The sequence below is a fragment of the Colobus angolensis genome, unplaced genomic scaffold (assembly GCF_000951035.1).
Source record: "Colobus angolensis palliatus isolate OR3802 unplaced genomic scaffold, Cang.pa_1.0 Scaffold99, whole genome shotgun sequence".
Classification (NCBI taxonomy): Eukaryota; Metazoa; Chordata; class Mammalia; order Primates; family Cercopithecidae; genus Colobus; species Colobus angolensis.
Genome location: NW_012123931.1, coordinates 3,359,138 through 3,369,840, shown reverse-complemented (window position 1 = coordinate 3,369,840; position 10,703 = coordinate 3,359,138). Strand labels below are relative to the sequence as shown.

At 51.4% G+C, this 10,703-nt stretch overlaps 1 protein-coding gene across 2 annotated transcripts in view; it reads left to right on the top strand.

The window, feature by feature from the left end:
• The first annotated feature begins 3,202 nt into the window (after nucleotides 1-3,202).
• Nucleotides 3,203-10,703, top strand: part of MPI (mannose phosphate isomerase) — an 8,278-nt gene continuing 777 nt past the window's right edge. The window contains exons 1-7 of one of the 2 annotated variants that reach the window (XM_011932887.1): nucleotides 3,203-3,275; nucleotides 3,713-3,840; nucleotides 4,565-4,765; nucleotides 5,824-5,965; nucleotides 6,303-6,485; nucleotides 9,431-9,604; nucleotides 10,288-10,496. In XM_011932887.1, coding sequence (XP_011788277.1) covers nucleotides 3,260-3,275; nucleotides 3,713-3,840; nucleotides 4,565-4,765; nucleotides 5,824-5,965; nucleotides 6,303-6,485; nucleotides 9,431-9,604; nucleotides 10,288-10,496 — 1,053 coding nt within the window. In that variant the 5' untranslated portion in view covers nucleotides 3,203-3,259. The remainder of the gene's footprint in view (nucleotides 3,276-3,712; nucleotides 3,841-4,564; nucleotides 4,766-5,823; nucleotides 5,966-6,302; nucleotides 6,486-9,430; nucleotides 9,605-10,287; nucleotides 10,497-10,703) is intronic. The other variant, XM_011932888.1, reaches the window with a different exon arrangement.

Below are 10,703 nucleotides of genomic sequence, written 5' to 3'. Positions count from 1 at the left end.
TTATTACCTTCTTCCTTAGTGGATTATTCATTTACTTCCCTAATTGCTGGGTGCAGGGCTAGCTAGGTTCCCGAATCTCCCTTGAAGGGACTCAAAATTTTTCCTTTATCTCCATACTTGCAGGCCAGACGGGCACCTAAGAAGGGTCTGTCCTCCATATCAATGTCTCTCAGGGCCTGATCATATAAAAGGATGCACATTCCTCAGATAAAATCTCTTTTCTCAAGATAGACCAGCAAGAGGGAAGAAGTAGAAGGTTCTAGGTTCTCCAAACACCCTAGTTTCCCTTACAGATAAGTTTTTCTGTATTGGGGGAGGGTGGCATGGGGTTGGGGGTGTCTGTATCTCCCAACAATCTAAGTTCTTCCTTCATTTTGCAGGGATACTATGAGCAAGTAACCCTGACTATGTTTTCTGTGGTAGTGGTAGTGGGGAGTGCTCCAAGAACTCCTTGGGCCTCATTAATCCCTCATTCTTATCTGAGAAGGTTCCTATTGCTTGGTGTATTAGTTTGTTTTCATACTGCTATAAAGATACTACCTGAGACTGGGTAATTTATAAAGAAAGGAGGTTTGGGACAGACATGGTGGCTCACGCCTGTAATCCCAGCACTTTTGGAGGCTGAGGTGGGTGGATCACCTCAGGTCAGGAGTTTGACACCAGCCTGGCCAACGTGGTGAAACCCCATCTCTACTAAAAATACAAAAATTAGCCAGGCATGGTGGCACGTGCCTGTAGTCCCAGCTATTTGGGAGGCTGAGACAGGAGAATCACTTGAACCCGGGAGGTAGAGGTTGCAGTGAGCCAAGATTGTGCCAATGCACTCTAGTCTGGGTAAGAGTGAGACTCCATCTCAAAAAAAAAAAAGAAAAGGAGGTTTGGCCTGACGCGGTGGCTCATGCCTGTAATCCCAGCACTTTGGGAGGCCAAGGTGGGTGGATCACCTGAGGTCAGGAGTCTGAGACCAGCCTGGGAAAAATGGTGAAACCTCACCTCTACTAAAAATACAAAAATTAGCCGGGCATGGTGTGTGCACTCAGCTACTTGGGAGGCTGAGGCAAGAGAATCACTTTAACCTGGGAAACGGAGGTTGCAGTGAGCTGAGATCACGCCCCTGCACTCCAGCCTGGACAACGAAGCAAGACTCCTTCTCAAAAAGAAAAAAAAAAAAAAGAAAGGTTTAATTGACTCAGTTCTACATGGCTGGGGAGGCCTCAGGAGCTTATAATCATGACAGAAGACAAAGGGGAAGCAAGGTGTGTCTTAGATGGCAGCAGGAGAGAGTGACAGCGAGAAAGTGCCACATTTTAACACCATCAGCTCTCAGGAGAACTCACTATCATGAGAACAGGATGGGGGAAACTACCCCCATGATCCAATCACCTCCCACCAGGTCCCTCCCTCAACATGTGGGGATTACAATTCAAGATGAGATTTGGGTGGGGCCACAGAGCCAAACCATATCTCTGGGGGAGTGGAGATGAGGGGAGGAGCGGTATTCCAAAGCAGGAGGTATTGAGTACATTGTTTCATGAGTCTTTTTTTTTTTTTTTTTTTTGAGACGGAGTCTTCCTCTGTCGCCCAGGCTGGAGTGCAGTGGCCAGATCTCAGCTCACTGCAAGCTCCGCCTCCTGGGTTCACGCCATTCTCCTGCCTCAGCCCCCCGAGTAGCTGGGACTACAGGTGCCTGCCACCTCGCCCAGCTAGTTTTTTGTATTTTTTAGTAGAGACGGGGTTTCACCGTGTTAGCCAGGATGGTCTCGATCTCCTGACCTCGTGATCCGCCCATCTCGGCCTCCCAAAGTGCTGGGATTACAGGCTTGAGCCACCGCGCCTGGCTCATGAGTCTTGTATTATCCATTTTATTATTCCTTAGTGCATGGTAAAGCTTCTTTTGAAATGCAGGCTGATTTATCTGAGCCAGAGGACCCCAGGGGAGGTGAGATAGATACCCACACCTGGGCAGAGGATTACAGGGAAAACAGCAGCCCCTCTTTCCCCTGGGCACATGTGGTAGAGGCTGTGGGAATCAGGGTATTACAGGGGTGATGAGGGTAGAGTCAGGACTATAACTTCTCATTCTGGGTTCCCCGGAGCTTTGACTGCTGTGCTCCTAGCCTCAAGCAATCCTTCTGCCTCTGCTTGCTAAAGTGCTAGGATTACAGGCCTGAGCCACTGACTGCCCTCCTAGGAGGCCGTTGACTGAGGAGATCTGGATGTCAAAGCCTTTCACCACAGGATATAGCAAGATTACTGCAGAGTCAAGGCCCAAGGCCATCCTTCCCCATGCACAGCTCTTGCTAACTCCCCTGACTTCTCTGTGTGCAACTTGTAAGCAGCTCAGCCTGGGATAGGAGTTGAGGTTCTGACTTTCTACAGCACCTGGGACAGGAAGGATCAGAGGAGCACAGAGTGGTGACTGCCTTGTAGGTGTCCCACATCATCCCATCTGACCGTTCAACAAGCGTGTCAGGCTGGCATTATTCACCTCATTCTATAAAGCTCAGAGAAGTGAAAGGCCTTGCATGTGACATTTACTATCATCATCACTAGTATGTCCCTACTCACATCACAGCAATTCTTTGCTCAAATCTCTAATTGCTAAGAGACTCGGAGTAAAACCCAAAGTCCTCACAATAGCAATAGTCTGCAAAGCTCTGCCCCTGTCTTACTCACTCTGCTCCAGTCACAGTGGCCTCCTTGCTGTTCCCTCCGGAACATGCCCGGCACAGTCCCACATTCCCGCCTTGCCCTGGCTTTCGCTGTGGCTGTTTCCTCCCCGCAGAACACTCCTGCCTTCCTCATCGCCAAGTCTGGGTTCAAATCTCACCTCCTCAATGAGGCTTGCCCAGACAGCCTTTTAAATTCTGCAAACTGCCTCCCACTCCCACCTGCCCCCTTACTTTTTGTGGCCTTGACCTTTCAACATACTACATGATTACTTGTCTGTCTTGCCTTCACCGGAATGTAAGCGCTCTACAAAGGCAGAGGGAAGACTGTCTTGCTCTCTGATGTATCCTCCAGCCCTTAGAACAGTCCGTGGTACTTAGTAGGCTTTCAGTACATCTGTGCCCGGCGATGAAAAGAATGAATGAACACTAAGACCGAAGATTGCGACCGTAAGCCTCTGGGCACTGGTGCCCCGGGGCCTGGCGGAACGCTCAGGGAACTACATTTCCCGTGAAGCTCTGGGCGCAGAGGGCCGCGGGGGCTGCCGGGAAAGACATACGTGCTTAATATCCCGGTGCAGGGGGCAAGCATGACGGCTCCGCGAGGTGAGCCGTTGGCCGGGGTGTTGGCGAGTGTGTTGGTGGCGCGCGTCCTGGGGACGATTCCTGGCATGATCGGCCAGGTTGAGTCCCGCTCCTGGCGCTCCGCGGAAAGATGGGTGGGTGCCGGGTAGAGGTGGGGCCACTTGCGATGGGGATTGACCTTCGAGGGGAAGGGGCCCTTCTAGACGTCGTGCCGTGGGATAGTTACCTCCTGCTCCCTCCCCGCCACCCCGCCTCAGATCAGCACAGGGTCCTTACTGCTGCCCATCTGACAGTTGGGAACATCGAGGCCTGAAGCTGAGGGGGGTCTCATCCAACAGCCTACAAACTCCTTATTTACTCTGTCGGCAGTGAGCACCCCCAGCTCTTGCCTGGTTTCCCAGGACACTAGGGTGGGGCCTGAGGAGTGGAGTGGCAACTGACCCTGTCTGTGCCCCTAGTATTCCCACTTTCCTGTGCGGTGCAGCAGTATGCCTGGGGGAAGATGGGTTCCAACAGCGAAGTGGCGCGGCTGTTGGCCAGCAGTGACCCACTGGCCCAGATCGCAGAGGACAAGCCCTATGCAGAGGTGAGTCCCAGGCTGTATTTCAGCCTACTTTACCCGCAGATCAGGAGAAAGGGCCTGAGGCAAGTCATAAGAATCAGCTGGGAAGGGTGAGGCAGCAAGGAGGGAGGAGGCCCACTTGGCTCTTCAGGCTAATGGACTAGATAGTGTTACCAAAAATAAGAGAGGTTTTGTCATAATAGGCTGAGATTTCCAGCACTCTCCTTCCCTCAACCACTCTTAGCACTTAGTGAATTTTAATTCAGCCCTCTTTGACAATTCAGTTTTTTTACTTTGACTATTTTTTTTGCATTTTTATTAACCTAAAATATTTCTCCTGCCTATTTAATGAAGAAAAAGCCAAATCATAGGAAGGCTTTCGCCTCTGCTTCTGAAACTGGAAGATGTATGTTAACCCCTGAAAGAATCATTTAAGAGTTATAGTTTTTCTGCTACCTTGACAGTGCAGGTGTCATTCTCCTCTTTGGACAGACAAAGAAGCTACATCTAAAGAAGGGAAATAACTAGTCCAAGACTCCACAGATGGCTAGAGGCAGAGTCTGGACAAGGGCCTGGGTCTGCTGCCTCCCTGTATGTCCATGATGGCATGAACATTTGTATCCAGACCTGGGAGGCCTTTCCCAGGACTCAGTTGCCCTCTGGGGAGCACAGCATAACTGATTGGGACGGGCCAACTCAGGGTGCCAGGTTTCTCCCCCTTCCCCTCCCAAGTTTCCTGTCTTTCCAGTTGTGGATGGGGACTCACCCCAGAGGGGATGCCAAGATCTTTGACAACCGCATCTCACAGAAGACCCTAGGCCAGTGGATTGCTGAGAACCAGGACAGCTTGGGCTCAAAGGTCAAGGACACCTTTAATGGCAATCTGCCCTTCCTCTTCAAAGTGCTCTCAGTTGAAACACCCCTGTCCATCCAGGCACACCCTAACAAGGTAAAGGACAGAGTGCGGTGCAGAGGTCAGGGTACAGAAGGGCTTATGCTAAGGCCCTCCCATTACTTTTACTGCCACTTTTACCCCACCCATGCCAGGCTCCTGCCCAAGGCCAAATCCAAACTGACAACTCCCAATTTAGCTCTGCAAAGCCACATGCAGCAACTAAGTCTAAGCAAACAGCTGACCGGCCTGTGCCAGGGGAGTTTCTCTAAGCTCATTCCAAGGGGCTTGTTCCTGGTCTTCCCTCACCCAACCTAGGTCTATTCATATCTGCCATTTACTAACCTGCTTTCAGGAAGAGTTCAACTTGCAGGGCAGGGCAGGTACCCTCAGCTCCACCCCCTTGGAGTCTTCCTACACAAGCCTGAGTCCTATTCTAAGCAATTGTGGATCAAAACTCCTTTTTTTTTTTTTTTTTGAGACGGAGTCTTGCTCTGTCGCCCAGGCTGGAGTGCAGTGGCACGATCTCAGCTCACTGCAACCTCCTCCTCCCGGTTCAAGCAATTCTCCTCCCTCAGCCTCCCAAATAGCTGAGACTACAGGCGCGTGCCACCACACCTGGCTAATTTTTGTATTTTTAGTAGAGATGGGGTTTCACCATGTTGGCCAGGCTGGTCTTGAACTCGTGCCCTTTTGTGATCTACCCATCTCAGCCTCCCAAAGTGCTGGGATTACAGGCATGAGCCACTGTGCCCAGCCAAAACTCCTTATTTCTAGATACACCAAGTAAGACCCAGAGAAGGGAGGGATTTACCCAAAGCCACACAGCTTGTTAGTGTCAGAGCTTGGCCTGGTGTTTGGGTTTCCTGATTCACAGGCCAAGCCTCTTAAAGTCTGCCCCAGCTTTTCCTTGGATTTGCCCCATTTCCCTGCCCTGGGTTGGCTGAACCCTAAGTTTCTGCATCATGCTTTGACTGGGCTCCTTGCCAGAGGTAGGTAGCTACTGCCATCCTGCGACTGGGGAGGGTGGACAGCAGGGGCTAGGTGGCACTGGTGTTCCTGCTAGGTAATGGCTGTACCCTCACCATCCTCCTCTTCCCCTGGCCACCCCACAGGAGCTGGCAGAGAAGCTGCACCTCCAGGCTCCACAGCACTACCCCGATGCCAACCACAAGCCAGAGATGGCCATTGCCCTCACTCCCTTCCAGGGCTTATGTGGCTTCCGGCCAGTTGAGGAGATTGTAACCTTTCTGAAGAGTAAGTTGGGCAGAATGCTGAAGGCATGCGTATTGGGCCAGGGATACCTGGGAAACCAAGATGATAGGAATAGTGGCCGAGAACAGGGGTCACATGTCACAGGCACTGAAGGGCCTCATGAAGCAGTTTTTGGAGCCAGTGGGCCAGGCCAGTCAGACCAGGCTCAAGTGTGGTTGCCAAGGGCTGGTGGTGAGTGATTGGTTTCTACTGCAAAGTTTACTTAGCATCGCTGGCTCTTTGGTTAGGGCTGGGATGGGAAGGCGTCCTCCAACTCCCCACTTGTGTGGGTTCCATCTTACCATTCCTGACATGGGCCCTGGGCCTGGCCTTCCTGTAGAGGTGCCTGAGTTTCAGTTCCTGATTGGAGATGAGGCAGCAACACACCTGAAACAGACCATGAGCCATGACTCCCAGGCTGTGGCCTCTGCTCTGCAGAGCTGTTTCTCCCACCTGATGAAGAGTGAGAAGAAGATGGTGGCAGAACAGCTCAACCTGTTGGTGAAGCGGATCTCCCAGCAAGGTGGGCATGGTTATATTCCTGGTTGGGTGCAATGCTCTGGCCTGGGCTCCCCGGCAGACACCAGACTAGGGACAGTTCTCAACCCCCTTGCCCAAGTGGAACACTAAAAGGGGCCCAACTTAGATGACCTGTTGGCAACTTAGCATTGCTTTCCTAGTCTTTGTGGAGCAGGGCCCTTCTTAGTTGAGTGCTGCTTCCCAACTGGTCATCTTCTCCAGATGGTTGGAGGCAGACTGGCATAGAAGACTCTTAGGATGCCTTCCACCTAGGCATTCTGAGATTTTCCCCAGCCCTGTAGCTGCCCTCCATGGAAGGACTTGTATCTTGGGGCCAAAGAGGCAGGAAGGGGACAAGAGCATCCTCCCTCTCCTGGAAAGGCCTGATGCCTCTAGCACTCGGTCATTGATTGTTCCTTTACCTGCTGTGTGCCCGATCTTGTGCTAAGAAGAGTTCAAGAAATAAGTGTGACAGGTGTGGTTGTATCACCTCAAAGGTGGGGAGTCAACACAAGCACTAAGAAACATGAAACATAACAGACTCGCAGCAATGAGCTTATGTGGTGCAGGTGATGAGTTCTCAAGATTCTTAGCCTGGCAGCCACAGCCCACACCAAGGCTGGAGTGCAGTGGTGCGATCTTGGCTCACTGCAACCTCCACCTCCCAGGTTCAAGCAGTTCCCTGACTCAGCCTCCTGAGTAGCTAGGATTACAGACGTCCGCCACCACACCCGGCTAATTTTTGTATTTTTAGTAGAGACAGGGTTTCACCATCTTGGCCAGGCTGGGCTCAAACTCCTGACCTCAGGATCCTCCCGCCTTGGCCTCCCAAAGTGCTGGGATTACAGGCGTGAGCCACCGTGCCCGGTGCCACAGCCCCATCTCTAGTTGGCCCAGAGCTCTCTATTTTACCTCTACAGGTTTCCCCTGTTACCTTTGAGCCTTAGGGGACTATTTATTTTACCCAAGCATATTTTGTTCAGAGTGTGTGTGTGTGTGTTTTGAGGTCTCTGCTGCCCCAGGCTGGAGGGCAGTGACGCGATCTTGGCTCAATGCAGCCTCCACCTCCCGGGTTCAACCAATTCTCCTGCCTCAGCCTCCCGAGTAGCTCGGATTACAGGTGTGTGCCACCACGTCTGGCTAAGTTTGTATATTTTAGTAGAGACAGCTAGGATTACAGGCGTGAGCCACTATGCTGGGCCCCTTGCCTCACTTTAAAGAAGCTTGGCTGGGCGTGGTGGCTCATGCCTGTAATTCCAACACTTTGGGAGGTTGAGGTGGGCGTATCACTTGAGGTCAGGAGGTTGAGACCAGCCTGGCCAACATGGTGAAACCCCATCTCTACTGAAGATACAAAAATTAGCCGGGCGAGGCAGAGGTTGCGGCAAGCCTAGATCGTGCCATTGCACTTCAGCCGGGACTATAGAGTGAGACTCTGTCTCAAAATAAATAAATAAACAAATAAATGCTGGGCATGGTGATGTGTGCCTATAATCCCAGCTACTCAGAAGGCTGAGGCATGAGAATCACTTGAACCCAGAAGGTGGAGGTTGCAATGAGTCTAGATCGCACCACTGCACTCCAGCCTGGGAGACACAGCAAGATTCCGTCTCAAAAAAAAGAAAAAAAATTAAAAATTAAAGAAGTCCAACCTTGCCACTCTACCCAGGCTGAGCTCACTTACCCGTCGTCTCCAGGACACATCTTGGCCCTCGGCACATTCTGCCTTATGCTATCTGGAGTAGTGGACTGAGAGATTCTCTGAGACACAGAACTTTCTTTTTTTGAGACGGAGTCTCGCTCTGTTGCCCAGGCTGGGGTGCAGTGGCACAATCTCGGCTCACTGCAACTTCCGCCTCCTGGGTTCAAGAGATTCTCCTGCCTCAGCCTCCCAAGTAGTTGAGATTATAGGCACGTGCCACCACGCCTGGCCTTTTTTTTTTTTTTTTTTTGTATTTTTAGTAGAGAGAGGGTTTCACCATATTGGTCAGACTGCTCTCGAACTCCTGACCTCGTGATTCGCCCGCCTCGGCCTCCCAAAGTGCTGGGATTACAGTCATGAGCCACCGCGCCCATCCAAGACATAGAACTTTCAGTGTTAAAAACTAGAAAGTCACCGGGTGTGGTGGCTCACACCTGTAATCCCAGCACTTTGGGAGGCCTAGGTGGGAGGATCACTTGAACCCAGGAGTTCGAGACCAGCCTGGGCAACATAGCGAAACCCTGTCTCTGCAAATAATAAAAAACTTAGCCGGGCATGGTGGCATGAACCTGTGGTTCTCACTACTCAGGAGGCTGAGGCAGGAGGATTGCTTAAGCTTGGACAGTTGAGGCTGCAGTGAGCTATAATCGTGCCACTGCACTCCAGCCTGGGTGACAGTGAGACCCTGTCTCAAAAAAAAACGGGGGAAGTTCAGGCATGTTATTTACCCTTCATGAAACTCTTTTGAGTTATCTCCCTAGATTTTGAGCTCCAAGAGCAGTGGTTCTCAACCAGGGGAATTTGGCTGTCATCTGGATGCATTTTTGATCGTCAAAACCCAGATAGGGGTTGCTAGTGGCATCCTGTGCGTGGAGGCCAGGGAAGCTGCTAAACATCCATCAGTACACAGGACAGCCCCCACAATAAAGAATTACCTAGCCCAAATGTCAGTAGCACCAAGGCTGAGAAATCCCATCCTGAAAGGACCATACTGTAGCCCTTTTAGTGGCTAGTATAGTCCTGAGCATGTGAACAGTCAAGATATGATGAAAGATGGTATTTGTATGGACTGGAGTATCAAGCGAGGCTGGACCTCCAAAGGGCTGGAGGCGTGGCCAGGACAGGGCCACTTTGGCTTCTGGATTCCTGTGGCAGGGACCTTTTCCTAGGACTCCCTGGCCAATGTGGGGCTATGAACAGCACTGAGTATCCCCCTAAGTGACCTTGGGGTGCTCTGTGACCCTCAGTGGCTGCCGGAAACAACATGGAAGACATCTTTGGGGAGCTTTTGCTGCAGCTGCACCAGCAATACCCAGGTGATATTGGCTGCTTTGCCGTCTACTTCCTGAACCTGCTTAACCTGAAGCCTGGGGAGGCCATGTTTCTGGAGGCCAATGTGCCCCATGCCTACCTGAAAGGAGGTGAGCCACATTTCAGCAGTGAGCCCCACTGCCTTCCCTGCTGGGCCCTGTTTCCCTGTCTGGACAAAAGGAGAAGGGTGGTCAAGGAGACCCCTAAGGACCTTGCAGTTTTGACCTCTGAGGGTTCCTGGGCTCAGCAAGCAACAGCTGGTAGGGATGTTGAATCCATTTAGCATTGAACACACCTTGAATCCTGCCACCAACCCTGTGATGCCATGCTACTGATTTTAAGCCCTGCCAGTCAGTGTGGGAACCATGATTTGAACACAGACTATACTGGATCAAAGCTGTTGTTCTATGTCACAGCCTTTGTATGTCTGTCCTATCTACCCAGGGATTTTTACACTAAAATATGCATGTTGCCACAGAAGGATGCCACCTTTTGACTGTTGGCTGCTTATCCACACATGCCTCATGCACAGAATTCTGTCGTAGAAGTGGAAGACTACAGAGTTGGGGCTTCCCAACCCCCAGGGGTTAACATGGCTCCCCTCTGACAGTAACGGGTGACCTGTCACCTGTTTTTGGTATTTGATATCTTAGCCCCATTCTCCCAGAGAATACAATTCATGGAAATTTTTGCCTAACTTGGCATGGGATTCATGGAGCTCAGGTTAGGAGGCCCACAGCTGGAGAGCCAAGGCATACTTCATCAGTTTAGCACATGACGACTGTCTCTCTAGACTGCGTGGAGTGCATGGCGTGTTCAGACAACACAGTTCGTGCTGGCCTGACACCCAAGTTCATTGATGTGCCAACCCTGTGTGAAATGCTCAGCTATACCCCTAGCTCCAGCAAGGACAGGCTCTTTCTCCCGACACGGAGTCAGGAAGACCCCTACCTCTCAATCTATGACCCCCCTGTACCAGACTTCACCATTATGAAGATGGAGGTGAGTGAGGGGCCATGATGGGTATCCTTCGTGTGCCATGAAAATCTCTGGCAAGGGTCACGATGTAAAGGACACCTGGGGCTGGGTTTCCTGTCAAGCTCACTTGGTGGAGTATACCCCTAGCTCCAGCAAGGACAGGCTCTTTCTCCCGACACGGAGTCAGGAAGACCCCTACCTCTCAATCTATGACCCCCCTGTACCAGACTT